General features: G+C 34.6%; 2 protein-coding genes across 2 annotated transcripts; one reads left to right on the plus strand and one right to left on the minus strand.

Moving 5' to 3' along the window:
• The first annotated feature begins 1,540 nt into the window (after positions 1-1,540).
• LOC145601599 (uncharacterized) lies at positions 1,541-13,038 on the plus strand. Its single transcript, XM_081657647.1, has 11 exons — positions 1,541-1,719; positions 4,075-4,707; positions 5,800-5,828; positions 6,035-6,104; positions 6,559-6,616; positions 8,812-8,904; positions 11,350-11,464; positions 11,538-11,585; positions 12,216-12,261; positions 12,356-12,426; positions 12,530-13,038. Exons 2-11 carry the CDS (start codon positions 4,075-4,077, stop codon positions 12,564-12,566), a joined length of 1,200 nt encoding a protein of 399 aa, XP_081513773.1. The 5' UTR covers positions 1,541-1,719; the 3' UTR covers positions 12,567-13,038.
• Positions 13,039-13,921: 883 nt separating this feature from the next.
• Positions 13,922-18,987, minus strand: LOC145601617 (uncharacterized). Its single transcript, XM_081657671.1, has 5 exons — positions 18,829-18,987; positions 17,258-17,407; positions 17,016-17,125; positions 14,343-14,485; positions 13,922-14,257 (listed from the first exon to the last, which is right to left on the minus strand). The coding sequence occupies exons 2-5, from the start codon at positions 17,403-17,405 to the stop codon at positions 14,215-14,217; spliced, it is 444 nt and encodes a 147-aa protein (XP_081513797.1). The 5' UTR covers positions 17,406-17,407; positions 18,829-18,987; the 3' UTR covers positions 13,922-14,214.
• Between the last annotated feature and the right edge of the window lie 1,600 nt (positions 18,988-20,587).

A 20,587-nucleotide genomic window follows, 5' to 3' on the forward strand; every position in this document is an offset into this window, starting at 1 on the left:
TTCAGCTCAGCTCAGTTCAGTTCAATTCAGTTTAGTTCAGCTCTTAATTTACGTCTAATGATATTGCTAATGATATAAAGCCAAATTTCATTATTTTAAGCTCTTATTACAACGACGACAACAACAACAACAACAACAACAACAACAACAACAACAACAACAACAATAATAATAATAATATTAACAACAACAACAATAATAATAATAATAATCAATAAGTAATAAATAATAATAATAATAATAATCAATAAATAATAATAATAATAATAATAATAATAATAATAATAATAATAATAATAATAATAATAACAATAATAATAATTGAAATAATAATACTAATAATAATAATCAATAAATAATAATAATAATCATCAATAAATAATAATAATAATAATAACAATAATAATAATAATAATAATAATACTAAAAATAATCAATAAATAATAATAATAATAATAATAATAATAATCAAAATTAATAATAATAATAATATTATTATTATTATTAATAATAATATGTACATTTGTATATACACATATGTATAGTAATAAATAATCAATAAATAATCAAAGATCACTAATCCGTAGTTAGAAATCACTAATTAATAAGTTCAGTTCAGTTCAGTTCAGCTGAGTTCAGTCAATCGGAACATGCCCTAAATCCATTTAGGCTAAGTTCTTACACCATCACCTAACTTATTTTTAAATAGTGGGTAACTTCTTACTTTAACTACTTTTTTCAATATAATTTTTATATGTCTATTCAGCTTCCTATCCAAATAATAATAATAATAATAATAATAATAATAATAATAATAATAATAATAATAATAATAATAATACGTAGTAGTAGTAGTAGTAATAATAATAATAATAATAATAATAATAATAATAATAATAAACCTATCTAATTCCCAACACCGATCCTTACCTGATGTAACCCATAGTTGCACATTGCCAAATTTCGTTGGGGCTTCAAGTTCAAAAAACGAATATGATCATTAATTGCAATTAATTATATGCATACTCAGGGCATGTGTCTCATTGACTAAACTCAGCTGAACTGAACTGAACTGAGCTGAGCTAAGCTGAACTGAACTGAACTGAATATTTTATAAGAGAAGGAAATTAGGAGCTGAATTGAACTGAACTGAATTTCAACGTATGTGAACACACCCTCAGTTAACGGCCCTGTCAATTCCACTTCCCGCTAGATTGATTTGATTTATCAACTTATATTCCTTATTTCCAACCACATTCAATCTTCATAAATATGTAAACACTAATCGGTGTTTTGTATCTAGAAATGTCATTTGAGTACTTAACTTATACGAGTAATTATTCTTCTAATCTAATCCTCTATAAAAGTGTTAATAAGTTCATAAGATATTAGTTCCCTTATTAACAATTATTTTTTTAAATCACCCATATAGATGAAAATAAAATTTAATGAAAATAGATTTTAACCGTCGATATTACTCAGATCTAACGGTTGACATCATATGTGTAAGTGTAAATAATCTCTCCAACATTTTCATTTTTTTTTTTAACTTGTGGAGTTTTTCGCTTTTACGCTGCACCCCTCTTTCTCTTTCCTCCATTGAAGCATACTCTGAGTTTTCCATTGAAGCGACTTCTGAGCTTTCTTTCCTCCATTGAAGCAAACTCTGAGCTCTCCATTGAAGCGGATTTTGAGCTTTCTCTCCTCCATTGAAAAAGGGTAATTTTTATTTTATTTATTTATTTATTTATTTATATTGTATCATGGAATATTAATTTCACAATCTGGGTTTAGTTTCTCACTATCGCTAATTCAATTTTCAGTATAGTTGATTAGGGTTATTATTGAACTATTGTTTATAATTACTCAATTTATAAAATACTATAACAAGCGAATTTCTTGCAAGAATTTTGGTTTGTGTAATTTACGTTGATATTTTTAAAGTAGAAGAATTGAATGTGATTTTTCGAGCCTAATGTGATAATTGAGTCAAGTTTTGTTGCGAATTTGTTGCATTTTTCGAGCGTAATCGAGTCCATGAGCAAAGCCTTTTTGAGGCTATTGGAGACCGAGCTGAGCTTGGGTTTTGAGTTGAGCTTATAATTACTCGAGCCCGAGCTCGGATTGAACTGCTTTAATCTTATTGAGATCGAGCCGTTAACACCCCTAATGAGTCCCTCTTAATGCCATTGAACCATATCAATCATTCAGTCTAATTTTTGCAGGCTTTTGTTTTTAATTACTCGAGCTTGAGCTTGGACTGACCCTGCTTTAATTTTATTGAGCTTGAGCCGTTAACACCCCTAATGATTCCCTCTAGGAATAGGTCTTAATGCCATTGAACCACAACAACCATTCAGTCTAATTTTGCAGGCTTTTGTTTATAATCCTTTTATGTTAGGATGGAAAACTACGGAAATGAGACTTTTCTCCTTGGCAAGGCGGTCACCCCTTTTGCCCTAGGGATGGGTTTGTTTCGCAGAAGTGATGTTTCTACTAATTGGACATTTTGTTTATAAGATTGAGAGTGAGAGTTTTGAATTTATTTCATTGTTAGTGTGATGAGTTTTGACTTAACATATTGGGTGTAGTGAGTTTTAATTTACTTGAGTAGATCTAATCATCTAAGTGTATTGAGTTTTGACTTTGTGGGTGTTGTTAATTTGGCTCTATTAGTGTATATAGCCTATTTAGGTGTAGTGGGGTTTGGTGGTAATTGAATTTAATTAACCCAGTTGTTTATTTTATTAACAACCTTTGAATCTCAATCCTCAAATTAGAAAGACTAACTCGAACTCACTTGAATCAGAACCTCTCACAAGCAAGCAAAAGCTTAACTTACATAATTGTCAATAAACATCTTCCTTGAACATACAATCCTAGCTTTATACGAAGTATTTATTACTGACATTACTTTGCTTCCCACTCTAACAGGGAGAAGGAAACAAATGGCCACTAATATCTTGGTATCTCCTAAAGAAAAAATTACTGGACTAAATTAGTTCAATGACTGGGAACCCATTTTAAGGCCCAATATAAGTAAGCAAAATTTTTATCTAGTTTTTAACACACAGACTGTTATTGTGAAACCGAGAAAATTATGATTGTTTTTCTCCAAACTGGGAAAAATGAAGAATAAGGGTATGGGACATGTGATGCTAATGGTTAGAGTTTTCAAATACTATGTATAGTATAAGTTAACCTGTCACAGGTAAAATTCTCACTTTTAGTGTGAGTGTGTGATGTAAAACATGCAACTCCCATAAAGCATTAAAAGGACCAGTTGCATACTAAGTACTAACATAGCATTAGCCAAAATGTTAGAGGAAAATAGGATTTGGTTTACATCAGGTGGATTGAATTTTGGATCCAATTTTTTCATAGTGTAGTGAGCTATGCTTCTTTTGTTAAAATGTAAACAGTAATTGTTAATAAAACTTAAAATTGTGAGTTGCGGATTACTGAAACATAAGAGCCAAGGATATCTATATTATAATATAAGAGTTTTTTTTCCTTAACTTTTCATCACAGCACTCGAAAACCCCAATACTCAAATCTTATGCATTTGATTTATTTATTATTATTATTTTTTATTTTTATTTTTATAAAAAGAAACTACCAATAACTACCTATCCCACTATTTTCCTAAATTTTTGTTTCAAGGGACTCCAATAACTACTAACATTTCACTATGTGTTTTTTTCTTTCACGAATAACATAGCTCGTGCATTAGCACGAGTATGCTCTAGTTAATTGTAATTTAAATTGATATTGAACTATTTTATTCGACTTTGTATTTTGTTATTGGTCTACTGTGATTGGATTGCTGTAAGCTTCTCAGTTGTAGGCATGCCATCAATTTTTCATCCTCTGAATTTTACAATAGTCAGCTGAATTAGCTACTGATTGTAGTCATGTGGCCATCAGTTATTTGTGTTATACACCAATTTGCCGTATTTAACATATATAAAAAAATACCTAAGGAAAATGTATTGTTTTCTTATGATTCTTTCAAAGCTTCAAGTAACACTGTGGATGTTCTCTTTTAACAGTAAATTTTGTTATGGTGTGTAGATGAGTCCTTCAGTTGTTCGAAAATCTCCGGCAAGGCATCGTTCATCCAGACACTCAGTCTCCCCAGAGAGAAATCATGGTGAACCTCGCAGAAGAAGAAGATCCCCTGCCTTGAGCTCTCCTCGTAGTAGGAGCCCATCTCGTAGAGAAAGATCCCCAGCTCGTCACAGGAGCTCTCATAGGGATAAGGGTGGTTCTCCCGTGAGGGAGAGGCATTCAGGCCGCATTAAGTCACCCAAACCAGTGAAATCGAGCTCTCCTGGGCCTAGATCTCCATCACCTAGGACTAAACGTTTAAGGAGATCTGAGGCTGAAAGGGATGCTGGAAAATCTTTAGAGAGGGAACATGACAAAAATCTTGGTAAGGGAAATGATAAGTCTAAGCATGAGAGGAATCATAAGGAAAGGGATTCTGAAAGGGAAATTCCGAAGGATAGAAGAGAGCGGAAATCTGAGAAAGAAAGAGAAAGGGAAAGAGATAGCGAAAGAGGCAGAGTAAGAGATGGTGCAGATGGTGGATCTTCTAGATCAAGACACCAGCAATCTGAGTCACCATCCGATCATCATCGTCATCGCAGCCGGCACTATTCACGCTCACCTCCACCGGCTTCTCATTCCAGAGCTCGTGATGAGGTGTCTGGTGATATCCAAACCCTGGCTTTTTTTTGACTTAGGCTCTGTTGTTTTGATGAAAAAAAAATGTTTGTTTTGTAAAGGTTGGAAGATATTATTTCTAAAGGTGGAAAATAGTTTTCCTAAGGATAAAAAACAATTTCATTTTAAGAGGAAGGAAGGAATGTCACACTTCACCCTACTCCTCACATCCCTTTCCTCTCATCCATCTTCTCCCTTTCACTCCCATTTTCCTTTTCCTCTATAATTTTCCTTGTGGGAAGCAAAGCAAAATTATTTTTACAATTGTGTTTTGCCTTGAAAATTGTTTTCTATGGAAAAATCATTTTTACGGAAAATGTGTTTTTTTTAATTAGTAATAACTGCAACCTCATATCCTTTACTTTCATATGAATTGTCTTTTTGCCTACTCATACTCTGATAGGTTTGGATTGTTGGTGATTCGGGTAAAATTATTGCGTTGTTTGATTTTGGTGTATATAGAACTATAGATGATAATAGTTGATCTGAAATTGTTGAATTTCGAAAATCCTGTGTATGAGAAATACAAATTGAAATAAATTTTTGTTGTTTCAGTGATGTGCATGTGTCAATGTATTTTTATAATCTCACCTCCTTTTTCCATACCAGTACCATTCATGATTGTCTCTTTAATGTATCCTTTATAGTAGAACTGAACATTAAATCTGAAGATTACTTCTTATGCTCCTAGAAATAATTAACATATTGGACCAACTCTATGATTCAAACCACTACTTAAGATTCGGCTGCATAAAAGAATTCATTAGAATTAGATTATGTGAGAACTGAGAACTGCTGAATAAGTAAAAGAACACATTTTATAAAGACTACTGACATTCTACTATAGATTATGAGTTATGTCTAACTGAAGATGTAACAATGAAAGATTCGTAAATCTGGTGATTCTTAATCATTAATTTGATTGAAAATACAGTCATTTTTCTTGCCCATTTAGTTCCAATTTTACTGATAGGGTTGCTTATCTAATAATTTTTCTTTAATTGTGGGAGTTGTTAGATCCGGAATTTGATGCATTATTTATGTCTAAATTTCTTTTGGTTTCTGTTTCAGGATGAAGAATATAGAGGAGCTGAACACCGGTGAGTATTTTAATGAAAGATTTCTTTGCTGAAGGTCTTTCCAGTTATTCTTCATCTGAGTTCTGATGTAGATAAAAATTATTTGTTCTTTTTTACTTTGATGGTACACATTTATACATCACCTTGTTGTTAGTTTCTCTGGAGATCTTTGATTTTTTGATGTATTTGCTTATTCTTTTGGTTTATTTTTTTTATGGCGTGATTAGAGATGATGATGACAGTGATGCACTTGCAAAAATGGAAGCTACTGAACAGGCATTGACAACAAAGGAAAAGGTATACTTAGCTCAGACCTTGATATGTATTACTGCGTTGTTTTAAATGTTCGACCTTCTTATTCGAAGTGTTTTGTTCCACTTATCTGTTTGGTAAACGTTTTTCTATGACCCTTTATCTTATTTTTTGGTTTCCAAACTGTTGTACCTTTCTCTTTCTCTGTGGCCAATCACCTATCACATGGATTAATTGTAATAACTATCCTTGTTTCTCACCACCCTTGAATCTTGTGCCAAAAGCAAATGGAACAATAAAATTAAAAAAATGGAGGTATATATGGTCTATACTCTTGATGGGTTATATTCTCTTATAAATTCTTTGTGAGTATCTGATGTAAAACTGGTGCTTTTTCTTATTTGGAACTAGTATATTGCCATATGTTGTTAGTATTTTGTTGTATGATTGACTGCTTAATTTTGCTGATTCAGTATATTATTATTTTTGTTATATGCAGCAAAAACCTTCATTTGAACTATCAGGAAAGCTTGCTGAAGAAACCAATCGAGTAAAAGGTAGCTGTCAACCCCTTAATTTGATGCTTCTTTTCCTCTGGAATTTTGGTAACTCATTACTTGAGGGTTTCTTGAAATTCTGACACAGAATAGACAATCGTTAAGCTATGTAGATAGTAAACAGCCATCAGTGACGTAGGCGTTCTGTTTATTTACTGATAGGCAGACATGAATTCAATGGTATAATGATATAGAAGAATGGAACAAAAAGAAGATAATTAGATTGGAAGGAAGTTAATTCATATCTGAATTAACATTTATCAGGATCCCTGTATTTGACCAACAACACAGGCTGTAGAGTCTTCAATGTATCCCATGGCTTAGAATTCCTAAGCTCCTTTCTTGACAATTTGTACTATCTACGACTAAGATTAAAGGAAAATGGAAGAAAGCTTATAAATAGTAGATTGTTGGAGCATGAAGTGGGAGGTCAACTCAGAAATATGTGACTACGAGTGAAGATTTAAACAGTAGCTGCCTAGCTGGTAGGTTACCTTTTGTTTTCCTTCTTCTGGGGGGTGAGGAGTTAGAGGTTCTGTTGAGTTATGTTAGTAGGGGACAAGAGTGCTGTTTGAGATGTTGTGGTGGCAACTGCTAAGTGGAGGCTAGTTGCCGAACTATGGCTTTTTGGTCTTCTTCTCTGTCCCAACTCTTGTCTCAATCATCCTTTATTGAAGATAATTTTTTGAGTCAAATTATCTAAATCGTAACATAACTTATCTGTGTGTTTCTTGGAAGCTTTGCTTGGTGAGAGAGATGTTTATAGCCTAATCCACCATTAATCATCCAACAGCAGTATACATTGTGATCTTTGTGGTCGTTTACTTTGATTTTAAGTTTTTAACTACGTATGATTTTATCACCTTCAAGTGGATCAAAAATATTCTTTCCATACACAATCTTTAATCGATGAATACAATTGTGATGAAATTTTCAGGGGAAAGGGTAGGAGATTAGAAGGTGTCCTTTTCCAAATAGGACTTTGGGGTTAACAATTTGTTTTTTTATACAATTATAACTTAGCAGTTGCTAAGGTATTTTTTTTATCGGGGGTTGGGGGTTCATTAAAATTTATTTCATTTGACTTGATTAAGCAAACTCCAAGAGAAGGTAAAGAACAGAAATATTGTATATATTTGTTGTATCAATAATTATGAAAGAAGATATATCAGTGGAAAACCAAGACAGCTCCCCTTCTCTTAAAAACAGATCTAAAAAGGATAAGAACAGCCACCCTGGGTCCCTGTCTCCCTGACTATGCCATCATAAAGATTCACATTAGGCTTTTGTTGAAGAAAGAGTCAAGCATTTTGGCTGTGCTCTGCAACAGCTAGCTGCTTGATGACTTGTGGGAAGGTTTGGAGAATAAATAGATGACTAGCATAGAACAGAGGAAAAAGGGGTACCCAGGAGGAAACAAAAGAGGGGAGGGCAGATGGTGGATGAGTACTCTTGTAGTAAATTGAAGAAAAGGTTGTGTTATTCATGAGGGTGGACTTTTATGTTGAATTTTGATGTGTTTGCAAATATGTTACTCCATAATGTATAGCATTTGCCTTACAGAACCAAATACTTGTTGCAGAGTTTATAGCAGAACAGCCCATTTATTCAACGTGCTAGCACTATCCACTAGATACAGAACCATTCGGAAGTAGTTTTGACTGTTAAATGCTCAGTTTATCCACTGATTGGAGATTGGATAGATTCAATTGATAAGGGAATGAATCTTGTCTCATGATTTCTCCAACAACCACTTTTTTGTGATCAGTTTTCTACCAAGCTCCTGACTTACTATGAGGGGCAGTGGACCATTACCCAAATAATTAATGCCTGAGGAAAACCTGGATTTTGATGGCTTATGAAGAGGAAATTAAATGCTGCTGAGAGTTCTGACGATAAGAATCAGAGCTATTCAGTATTCACGTCCAGTTATCAATTTGACACTTCGGACGAGTGGAAGATTTGCATCTGCGATTCTGCATGCCAATTTAATGAAATCTATAGGGAACCTTTATTGTAAAACAGGGAGTAGAAATGTTTTCAATATTATCCTTGGGAGAACTGCATTGATATGCTTTCCAGATCGTATCTGGACAATCTCGGGCAATTCGTCTTTTTATGAGAACTTCTTATGCACATCTGGGTACCTATTACCAAAGTTATTTTTTCTTTTGTGTTTTTTTTTACTGTTGCAGGTATTACTTTGCTTTTCACCGAACCTCCTGATGCGCGGAAACCTAATGTAAGATGGCGTTTGTATGTTTTCAAGGGTGGTGAAGTGTTAAATGGTAGGTTGGAAAGAGCTGTTCATCTTATTTGATATTGTGTAATGTGGTTTTATACTACCCTTTCTGCTTATTGCAATGCAACCTATCTTCTAAACTTTCTTATTTTGTTTCTTAATATATATTTCAGAGCCTTAATCCGATGAGGATGCTTCACGAACTAGGTTTGATCTAGAGTATTTGATCTAAAAGTAACAACTTTAAAACACAATAATCCTGATGTAGACAATCTATTCAGGAATTTATTCTTGAGTTACCAGTTAAGTTCTCTGTTGAGATTTTTAACATTTATATGATCTTTGTATATCAGAATAAAAGAATACGCTTGATTTAATCATCCTATGTTATTTAACTTCTTCATTTCACCAGTATGCGTTTTGTGTAGATGACATTCTTAAATGAGCATGAATCCTGGACAGTTAATTTGGACCAAAAATATGCCATTTGGCCAAGTTTTACTCCAATGCACGTGCTGTTCAACATTAGTAGCCTATTAAGAATGTCATAGTCAATATCCATACTTTGTGGCCAAGTTTGACTCCTATGCACGTGCTGTCCAACATTAGTACCGATTAAGAATGTAGTAGTCAACTAAGAATGTCATAGTCAATGAGAGAATATGCCATTGAAGATGGTGTCCAGAGACTTGGGTGGATGACTTGCTAATCTGGATGAGCGTAGTTAACTTGGAAATTGGAATTGGTAGAATTTGTATTCTTGTGATGTACGAGAATACTGTTGATGTAACAAATGATAAGATACTTGTAGGCAACATATGGATTGAGGCTTGTTGGAACTCTGTGCCTGTGGTAGTGATTGGCTAGCCTTTTAGGTAGCCACACTTGATGCTTCAATGTTAAGTAATGATTTCATCCATTAAAATGGTTTTTCTCTTTATGTTGCCTTTCACAATTGTCCTGATGGAATTTTCTGATGTGCTCCTTTATTGCGTCTCAGGGGAGGTCCGGCTGATGTATAGTGTTATTACAGTGTGTGTGGACCACTTGTTGTTGAAGCTGTTGTCAGCATGTTAGGATAGACAATTGATCTAGTAGTATGCTGTGTCTGCTTTGAACTGATTACAAGAGGGGTTGATGACATAATTTGGCTAGATGGTTAGACCATATGACCATTTAGGATAAGATGCCCAACCATCACGGATCATGTATGTGCTTAGTAGCCAGCAAAGGAATCTTCTTGCTTGTGATTCTGTTTATTTGCTTACCAAATATGTTAGCAGCTTTTATTGAAAGTGGGACTATCGATCACATTTGATGTGATTCAGTTTATTAAACAAAGAAGTATCTTCTTCTTCCCTAATTTCTGGCTTTCTGCTACTAAGGATTTCTAAGCTATACTAATTCATAGGAAAACTATCTATAGTGGCGAGTCTATTCTGGATGTTCTCTTTAGTGGTTGGATGCAGTCTGCATAGCTGGTGTCAAAGTCAGATGGATCCATGTATGGTAATTTAGTGCTTCTTTTCCCACATTAAAGGCTACACACAACACAATCCCTGTGTTCTAAATTTCTCCCTAGTTTCACCACCAGAGGCACTAAAATAATTACTCTCTAAGGACAACAATGCCCATCATTACTGAAGCCAAAATTTTTTTCTGGCTACTACCCCACCTCGAGGACAAAATGGGAATTTGGGGGCCCTGTAATGCAATGAACTGATGTAAAGTGGAGGGGCATATTAGGTAGTGCAATATGATTCTAGTAGTAGTTCCTTAAGGAGTAATACAAGGGAGTTAGTTGGAGGAGTAATACTATAAATAAGAGAATAATAGGAAAAAATTAGCATGTTGAATATTGTTTGTCTGTTTGACACCTTTGGGTGTTTTGGGTTAGCTTATTGAAGCTGAATTAGGGTAGAATCCACCTTTCAAAATTGGAATTATCATTCATATGCTGTTACATCTGCCATCGATGAAGCTTAAGCTATGCTTATTCATGGCATAATGATCCCATTTCAAGTGTACCTTTCCTATAGGAGGGAGTTAGCTTCCCTACTTTCTGATCCCTACTATCTGATATCCTTTGGTTATCGTAATATCTCTTGTTAGTCCATTACAGAAGTGAAATATTCTAGTTTTATGGAGTATTGAGGAAGAAACATGCTTGGCAAGTGACATGATGCATATGCATGTCTGTGAGGGTGGCTGCGTAGCCTATAAAGTTTGAGCTGTTGAAAAGAACAACTTAAGGTAAACTATGTTGTGAGGAAGAATACTTTGATTGAGGCCGAAAAGGCACTTGATGACAGAATGATGGAAAATTCTTGTTAGGATCTGCTAGCTTCTTTCTTCCCTTTCAATTTTACACTATGAAGTTACTTTTGAAAGCTCTTCATCATGCTCTCAATTCAGCGTGTATTCCTATGCTAATTATGTGCTTCACTCCTTTGATGTGGGCCCTGATGTAATTGCATCTCATTTTTTACAGAGCCACTTTACGTACATCGTCAGAGTTGTTACCTATTTGGAAGAGAAAGAAGGATAGCTGATATACCTACAGATCATCCGTCTTGTAGCAAACAACATGCAGTCCTTCAATATCGGTAGGTTTGTTAACATTTTTTCTCCTCAACTAATATTTGGTAAGCTACTATAATAAATTGTACTTTTGATCAGGCAAGTTGAAAAGGAGCAACCTGATGGCATGGTGTCAAAGCAAGTAAGGTAAAGCATGAGGTCAATACTATCAGATTTATTTCCCTTCTACTAGTACTTAATTTCTAGTCTCTTTTTAAAATTTTTTTTTTATTTTTTATTATTTCATTTGCTTTGCTCATGAGAAATGCCTATGGAAAGGAGCAGCCTTTGTTTTAGTAATTTCATATCTGATTTTTTTTTTTGAAAAAAAACTTTATTAATTAAGCTGCAAAGTGCAAAATATCTTATTTTCAAAAATATAACTGCATGATACTTGAAGAACTTAATTCAATTTGCTCTATTGTTCAGATGTAGGATAAAATGAATTTGCCCTATTAATTTTGAAACATTGGAACAAGCTAATTTTGGTCTTATCAGCAGAGTAAATAACAATACATCAGCTGATCAGCAGAGTATATAACAATAATCCATTATTTTCTTCTTGTATTTCCCATTGGTAAATTTCAAAAAGTTCTTTCTATTAGGAGTCTTTCTACTAATAGTACATTTTTTGTACAGATTTAAACCTATATTATTCTTTAATTCCAATTATTAATGTATAAAATGCACAATTATTTAAGGTTTTCCACTATCAGAAAGTGTATCAAATGCACATTTATGTATGACTTCCTCTATCTTAAACTTGTTATTTAACAGGCCATACTTGATGGACCTTGGAAGCACCAATAAGACCTTCATTAATGTAAGCTATCCTATAAATTTAAACCCTTCATCACCTGTGATATTTGATAATGTTTGCTAAGTGGCTTGACTAAATTTGCTGCATTTAATTACAGGAGAATCCTATTGAAGCTCAACGTTATTATGAGCTCTTTGAGAAGGATACCATAAAATTTGGCAATAGCAGGTAAGTTATAACACGGTTTTCTGTGCAATCACTTCCAGTTCCTAGTTCCCATTCCCATTTGAAAAATGTTTGTTTCATGACTATCTACTATGGGTTTCTGCAGCCGAGAATATGTACTGCTACATGAGAACTCAAATTAGTTATTCTGCTTCAGCTCCCAGTTGTCCGGCCATTGATCAACCAAGAAAATGTACACGAATGTATCCTGGGTTTCTCTTCTTGCGAATATTTCATGCCCTTTTCTCGGTTCATTTTGCCCATTTTTCTGTGGACTGGGTTTCTGTTGAATTTCAAAACTTGGAAGGGCCTATTCTGTGAGAGAACCTTCATTCTCGGAGTTAGATTATCAACTATTGGATGAGTGAGTCCCCGTATATAATTATGGAGTTTAATTTGGCCTACTTCCTATGCTTATGTACTGCTACGATTTATTTGGTTACAGTGTAGTGGATAATGCTATGATGCAGTATGGTGCTTGTTACAAACACTCCAGTGATGCTTTTCGTTTTATTTTCCATTGGAACTAATCACTGGTCTTTGAAACCTCCTTGTCACTTGTCAGTAAGAGTTTGTTCTGAAGATCTTAAATAAATATTAGGAGCAATTTTTCTATTTTTTTTTTTTTTTTTTTTTTGCTGACGTATTGCATGACCTATTTACAATTTGAGTGAGACTAAATTAAAACTTTGATCAGTAAATCTGATGTCTTTATTCATCACTTATCCTAAACTAGAGCCTATGGTTTCAATATTTCCATATCATATTTTCTTTACAAAAGAACTAAGCTTGGCAAGCTTGTGGCATGTGGGCAATTCATTTATGGCATCGATTACAGTCTTGAACTCTTTGACAAGGGATTGCCGTAGGAAATTTTAATTTGATGAACCACAATTGGCAAGTTTTTTGGCCAACTAATTTCTCGTCAATTGATTTATCAATTTATTTTTACAAGGAAACGAATAAAAGCTAGCAAAGGGGCAATAATGTCTTTGTATATGGTATTGGGAAAAAAAAATATCAATAAAACTCAATGCCAAGGTTATCTCATTTTTGGCATAAGGTTTCAGGACAAGTTAGGTCTTGATTGTAAAAAAAAAAAAAAAAAAAAAAAAAAAATTGTTAGGTCTTGAACTTTGTGTGCATATAACTTTGTGCAAGGTTGATTGTGGTTAGAAAAAAAAAAGTCTGGCTTGGATTTCAAATCACGTTCAGTTTGAATTTGTTTCAAGCCATATATGGGTTTAGGTCAAGTAAACTTAAATGAAAGTTGTCTAAACCAAATACATATCAGTAATTCATTCTGGTAAATCAATCTTGTTACAGGTGTGGTTTAGAATGATTCTTGACTGTTGATACTGTTTTCTGTACGATCTCTGGTTGATGTACGGTATATTTGAGTATTTCTTAACGTGATCTTAGACATGATGCTTGATTGTGGATACGTAGTCTGTAGAATTTCTGGTGGCTATGTGGGATATTCGAGTGTGTAACAATGTGATCTTAAACAGAACCTCCCCATAAATCCATCTTTGGTGCAATATTAATCCTTTATTGATTACAAACCAGTGACCATAAAATGGAAAATCAGAATCTGTAACCACATGAATAACGAGAAATCACGTCACAAGCCAATATGTATGATATATATCACAACTTGTTCAAGCAAATATCCAGTTTAAACTTCCATGGTCTACCATAGGGCATCTGTTGGATAGTTATATCAAAAGATAGTTATTTCCAGCAGCATAATCATCATTTTAGATGAAAAAACGATGCTGGCAAGTTCCATTAGCCCCTTCGACCTTCACACAATACAATGTGGTAACCATGCCTGAATCATAAAAAATAGGGATAATTTCAGAGGGTGAAGTAGCAAAAGGCAAACAAAAACTAAGAAGAAGTTTCAGACGACTTACGTAGATTTGAATGCTGGACTGGTTGCTCCTATAGCAGTGCTGAAAGCAACCTCCTGAAATGGGCCAGCCATCTTTCCTCGTGGGAACCATCCAAGGTCCCCGCCCCGTTTGGCAGAAGGACATTCTGAGTATTGAGTAGCTAACTGTAAAAAAAAATAAAGAAAAGAAACAGTGAAGTCTAAAGGATACAGCACAAATACATTACAAGATATCTATGCACATTTTGTCAAATTTAATACACATCAAATACATTAAAAAGGGTTTGTTTGGCCAAGCTTTTAAAGATAGCTCCTAGTTCATAATTGTAATACATCCAAAAAAATGGTATTTGCAAGAAACCCATCAACTTCTGTTTGAGAATGCAAAGGTGTTCTCTATACTTCTAGAAAATAAAACACTGTACAAGGTTAAATTTTCCAGAGGTTTTATCTTTACTTCAAATGTGAGGAAAACAGGTAACAACACAATACCAGAAAAACTGCCATGAACCTGTATACCCCATAGTGAGGCACCTATGCAACTATGCAAGCATCACTTTTTCCCCAAAAATATACCTAAACTCTTCAAGCCATATGTTGTGATCATCTCAAAGCATATGCCACTATATATGTCAGTATGAATTGAGTTTTATCACCTCACACAGCTAGAAATCTTTACATAAAAAATTTGCACTACCACATTTAAAAGTGTTACCTTTCACAAAACTCCATCATGTGGTTTCCTCTTTCTTCCAATATATGACAAATGGCATCTTGCCTCAAATAATACAAGTTCAAATGACAATTTGTTTGTAATGTTTGGATTATTCTTCAACATTTCAAACTTAGAGACAAGAAAGAGACATTGATACTCAAATTCAAGAAAACGGTTTATTGTAGGCATTAATCACTACTCGTACATCAATAACCTATTTTTTCTTTTTTACCTAGTTTAATTATGAAGTCCTAAATGTCAACAAATAACTACAATTTGATAAAAGCATAGAACTATAAAAATCCATTATAAATTTACAAGTCCACAGGTCCCATACAATTTCATAGACCGGGATATACAAATTTTGAATTATAAATAAAATACTTCCCTCCTACACCTCCCCTGTCAGTGGGGCTCCCTCAGCTTGTGGGTTATAGTGGCGCTTTTTTTTTCCTAATACTTTTTTGGTGCATGGAGCACTTGGGTAGTGGCTTTAAACTTCACCTTTGTACAGTACTCGAACATAAAGTAAATATCCGACTAATAGAAAGGGGCATGTAAAAATTCAAACCTTTTTTCCTAAGGGATGAGGTTGGCTACATGAACCAATAATCTATCTTACCGTCTAACACGGTCATCAATAGAGATCCTTTTCCTCCATTCACTTCAATAAGTTCTATCTAGTGCTACCTCTTTGAAAAAAACTTTCATATCAGTTTTAACTCCCTCTATCAGCTTTAATCTAAGTCATTTTAGGTCTCCCTCAACTTCTTTTGAACTCTCCACTATCCCAACGCTCAACCTTTATTACAGGTCAACATCTCAAATGCCCAAATGAATGTAATCGATTCACTGTTATGCAATGAACCCACTCCCACCACCACCCGTGACACCCACCTACAGCAAGCAGCAGGGGCAGACCAACAACAACAACAAGCAGAGAGAGACAGAGGACAGAGGAGCAGCAGGGCAGACAGGCCTCCTTAGGCCATTTGTTTGTATTGTGCTAAAGTAGGAAGAAGACAAGAATAGTACTTGTAGTAATTAAGGCCTTGTTGCCACTTATGCAATGTAGTAGTAGTATAAATAGTAGTAGTTTAGGGTAGAGAAGGCAGGCAGATTATTAGTATTGTAGTGAGTATTGGAGAGTGATGGCCTAAAGCCATTAACGAGTGTACGCAAGCTTTAAGCTTTTCTATCCAAAACAACCTTCCGTCCATTTAATTTATTCGCACCACGTTAGTTCGTTGCATGTTATCTTATCATCAGTATGACCGTATCATCAACTCCAAATTTCCTCCAAATATTTGTGTTCCTAATCCAATACCTCAAGATTTTCCCACACATTCATCTCAGCATACTCATCTTTGCTACATTCAACTTCTAATGCTCCTTAATGACACCTGTACAATGTAGTTTTGTAGAATTTTCCCTTCTTTTACCTTAGACGCATGCTACAATCGCTTAAAACCATGTCATTGTTCTTCATTCACCCAGACTTAATTCCATGACTTACATCATGATATAAATAGGTATTGTTTGCTTTGTTGACAAATTGACAAAATCTTTAGTGTATCAACTGAAATATCAAGAGTCGTTCTCGATCTTCTAATGTGTTCTGTTATTACTCTAAGACGTCAAATCATAAAATTCTGATGTTATTACTCTAGTTTGGTTAAAAAGTTAATGGTATAGCAAAGAAACTAGAATTTTGCATGTGAATCACTGGGGCAAGAGAAAAAATAGTGTTTGCAGTCCAATTATAGTCCCTCTTGCAACTAATTTGAGATTACAACCTTTTTCAGGTCCCCCCTCCTTTTGTATAGCTATAGCACTGCCAGAAAACAGTCCCGCTATCATACTACAGCACAAGTTTCCACTGACCGCCGTTACTCATGACATGATAATAACCACATCAAGCTCGTGCATTACTTTAAAACTGGCAAAACCTTAAATTGGTTACAGTTTATTCAAACATACCTTTCCAAACTCAGCTGGTGGAACCTTATCCCCAGCGTCAAGCCAACCCTCTTGCAGTTTTTGGTATACCTCATTAATTTTCCCTTGCTTCTCACATAATATATGCCTAGCTGAAAAAGGTAAACCAAAACACAAGTTCAGCAATAGTGAAAGTGATATTATGCACAAGGTGAAGATGAAAGGAAAGTGTAAGTGTGTGTGTGTGTGTGTGTGGGGGGGGGGGGGGGGTGGATGCAGCCTACCTTTGACAAAATTGCAAGTTCCAAGCTTGTCTCCCTTACCACCTTTTGAACCACCCTTATCCTTTGAAGCACCCTCGTCGCTGCCACCAGCTGCTTGTTTTCCCTTACCTTTTCCCGCAGGCTCCTTTTTCTTTGCGTCCTTTCCCATAACTGAGATGATGGAAAAAACAGAACATGCATTAGATATCAAAGGAGTCGCGAATATCTTTCAAATACATTTAATTTAAATAAACATTCACTTCTGCTAATTAATTACCACCAGTCCATCTGCCAATATCTATAGAGGAATAAAAAATAAAATAATTTTTTTTTTTAAAAAAAAAAGTACTTTTGTACAAAGAGTTAAAGACAATCACTTAATTAACATGTTTTATAATTGTAAAGCACAAGGTAAAGAGAAATGCAAAGTACAACCATGTCAGGATTATTTTTGCAAATGTTGGCCGAACATTTGATCTCAGTAATCATAACAGCCCCCATCCTAAATCAGATGTTGGCATGTTGCCCTTCCAAAGATCATAGTAATACCTATTATGTCGTCAGCTTAAAGCTGGATAAGTCCAAGTAAATAGAGTGACACTGATGATGCCAGAGGATATAATTCTTATATAAATTAAAACACTAGAGTTCACACACAACAACCTGCATTCACTTTAACATTTTTTTCAGGATTCTTCATTCTTTTGTGTCCCATCATCAATTCATCACACCATACAAGATAACTATCTTACAAAGTTAGCACACATACTCAAGCTAAGTCATCTCCTGGCATATAAGAAGCTAGCTCGGAAGACTGCACCTTTTACTCAAATTAGCAAAATATTATTCTTCAAGAAGCACCAAAATTAGCAATCGCCAATTATGTGATAACATCGACAAACAATGAAATAAAAAAGGGTCTTATCTACAAGGCATTGCTACAGTTGTCCAAATTTAATTTCAAATCAATTACACCAAAACACCCCCCACCCCCCAAACACAACACAACAAATTGTAGTGCACTTATTTACAAAAATACCACGCTGACTGGGATGAATTGTTGATATATTTACAAAAATGCCATTAGATAAACAAATTTTGTTCATCGTCAAGATCAATGGGGGCTCCCTCCCTTCAATATTACAAAAGTTGGAATATTTCCTTAATTCGAAGTATCATAACTTTAACATCAAAAGCCCATTAAAGATACATAGCTAACTGCGACTCTGCGAGAGTTAGCACCATTGCTACCATCTAAGCAATCAGAATTATCACAAATAGCGGGTACACTATCAACAATTAAGCATCTCCTAGAATCAACTAAAACTTGATTAATTGGGTAAGCAAAAATCAATTGAAGCAATCAAGGAAATTGTTTGATTTACAGTTTATTAATGCCAAAGCAGTTAATATGAGTAATTTGCACTTTTCATGAAAAAAAAAAAACAAATAAGAATAAATACAAGGTAAAACAACACTAATTTACAAACCCAATAAAAAAAAAATTAATGAACCCAAAAAGAATCATCCATGGTAATCAAAAGCAAAGGAAATCCAATGAAAAAATCGAGAAAGGGGAAGAAAGGTCAAACCTTTACAAGAACAATGAAGAGGTTGAAAGAGAAGAAGCAGAAGAAAGCAGCTTGTTGTTGTTCAGAGTTTTAACCGCGCTTTGCAGATTTTCCAGGGGATGAGGGGGTTTCAGCTTTCAACTGACGAAGGAATATTGATAAATGATAATGTAGGTCGAAAAGTACGAGTAAATAATTTTTTGGAAATTTTGTAAAATATAACCTTTCAATTTTTTTTGGTAATTGTTTAACAATTTAATCCAAAAAAAAATGTTAACCGAGCAACTTGTTGGTGAATTATCCTTGTTTACGCCTAGCTCTATTCTTGATCGGTTGAATTGATTTGATCCTTGGATACCTCAAAAGTTTGTATTATTTTTCTATTATTAATACATTGAAATTTCAACAATTAGTCAATTACCATTTATTATTGTTTTTTTTTAAATTACCACAAACTTTTTCTTAAACACCAAAAGTTCCCTCCTAGTTGACTCTCAACCACTTTATGACGTCATGTGGGCCACACATAATATATTCCCTCCCATTTTCCCTCCCATTTCTTACTTTTCACTCGACACTTCATTCCCTTGTTCAATTTTTCGTTGAAAGAAATCGAAAACATTGCAATTCACTTCTCCAAACCAAAATTAAGGAATTAAGGAACAAGAATTGTTATTGCTGCAACATGACAACGATTCCACGAAGAAAGGTATGTTGTTCATCTTAATTTAGGGGGTTTCAATTGATGTTAGGGTTCATGATTTTCATTTTGGGGATTAAATTATTGCAGTTCAAATTAAGGTTTTGCAATTCAAATTAGGGGTCAGGGTGTTCAATTGGTAAATTAATTAACAACAATGTGTTAAAAACCCCTACTTTACAACTAATTCATGAATATAATACCACATTACACAAATTAGCATGCAATTACAGTGTTACGTTTTCTAGGGTTTCACAATGTCACTGTATAAACTCAAATTACCTTACTTTCTTACTCTGTTTTGCTAATTCCAACAAACAAAGTCCTCCTTGCCTTGGTCCTCCCTTCAACGATGTCGTTTTCACCCAATTGTACTCTTCTATTGCCTGGAATGAGGTACAAATTTGGGAACTTTTACACTTTTTTGACCAGGAATTAGGAGCGATAAAGAAGATGTGACGCAACAGTTAATTTCCTGAAAAAATTAGGTGGGTGAGGTTGGATTAATTGCCATTAATGGTGAAGGAGAGAGAAGGGAGACAGGGGAGTGAAGTATCGAGTGAGAAATAAAAAATGGAAGGGAATGCATTATGTGGGGCCCACATGACGTCATAAGGTGGTTGAGAGCCAACTAGGTGGGAACTTTTGGTGTTTAAGAAAAAAGTTAGTGGTAATTTAAAAAAAAAAAAAATAGTAGGTGGTAATTGCTAAAATGGAAATAATAGTAGGTGGTAAGTGATTTGCTAAACACCGCCAACAAAAATGATCACCACCGCCAACATTTGGTGTGAATGGACAATCATATCCTTACTACTTCACCATCCCTTCATCCTTCCGGCAACCCACACAACCCCTTCCAACCGGCGATCACAACCCCTTTTGACCGACGACCCGCCACACCCCCCTCTATGACAACCCACCACCTTCCCTGGTCGGCGTGAAGGTGGTGTTTTTTATTTTATTTTAGGCAACCGTGGTAATCGGAGCCCAAAACCGGTTACCGTGCGTGGTAACCGGTTTTGGGCTCCGGTTACCGTGAACCTTAACTGATTCTATGGTAACCGGAGCCCAAAACCGGTT

Source organism: Chenopodium album, chromosome 2, assembly GCF_948465745.1.
Source record: "Chenopodium album chromosome 2, dcCheAlbu1.1, whole genome shotgun sequence".
NCBI classification, from domain to species: Eukaryota; Viridiplantae; Streptophyta; class Magnoliopsida; order Caryophyllales; family Amaranthaceae; genus Chenopodium; species Chenopodium album.

Coding starts and splice junctions, on each gene's coding strand:
- LOC145601599 (XM_081657647.1), top strand. CDS start 4,075: ATGAGTCCTTCAGTTGTTCGAAAATCTCCGGCAAGGCATCGTTCATCC. Junction 5,829..6,034: donor TATAGAGGAGCTGAACACCG/GTGAGTATTTTA, acceptor TGGCGTGATTAG/AGATGATGATGACAGTGATG. Junction 6,105..6,558: donor CATTGACAACAAAGGAAAAG/GTATACTTAGCT, acceptor TGTTATATGCAG/CAAAAACCTTCATTTGAACT.
- LOC145601617 (XM_081657671.1), bottom strand. CDS start 17,405: ATGGGAAAGGACGCAAAGAAAAAGGAGCCTGCGGGAAAAGGTAAGGGA. Junction 14,486..17,015: donor CACCAGCTGAGTTTGGAAAG/GTATGTTTGAAT, acceptor TTTTTTTTACAG/TTAGCTACTCAATACTCAGA. Junction 14,258..14,342: donor AGTCCAGCATTCAAATCTAC/GTAAGTCGTCTG, acceptor TTTATGATTCAG/GCATGGTTACCACATTGTAT.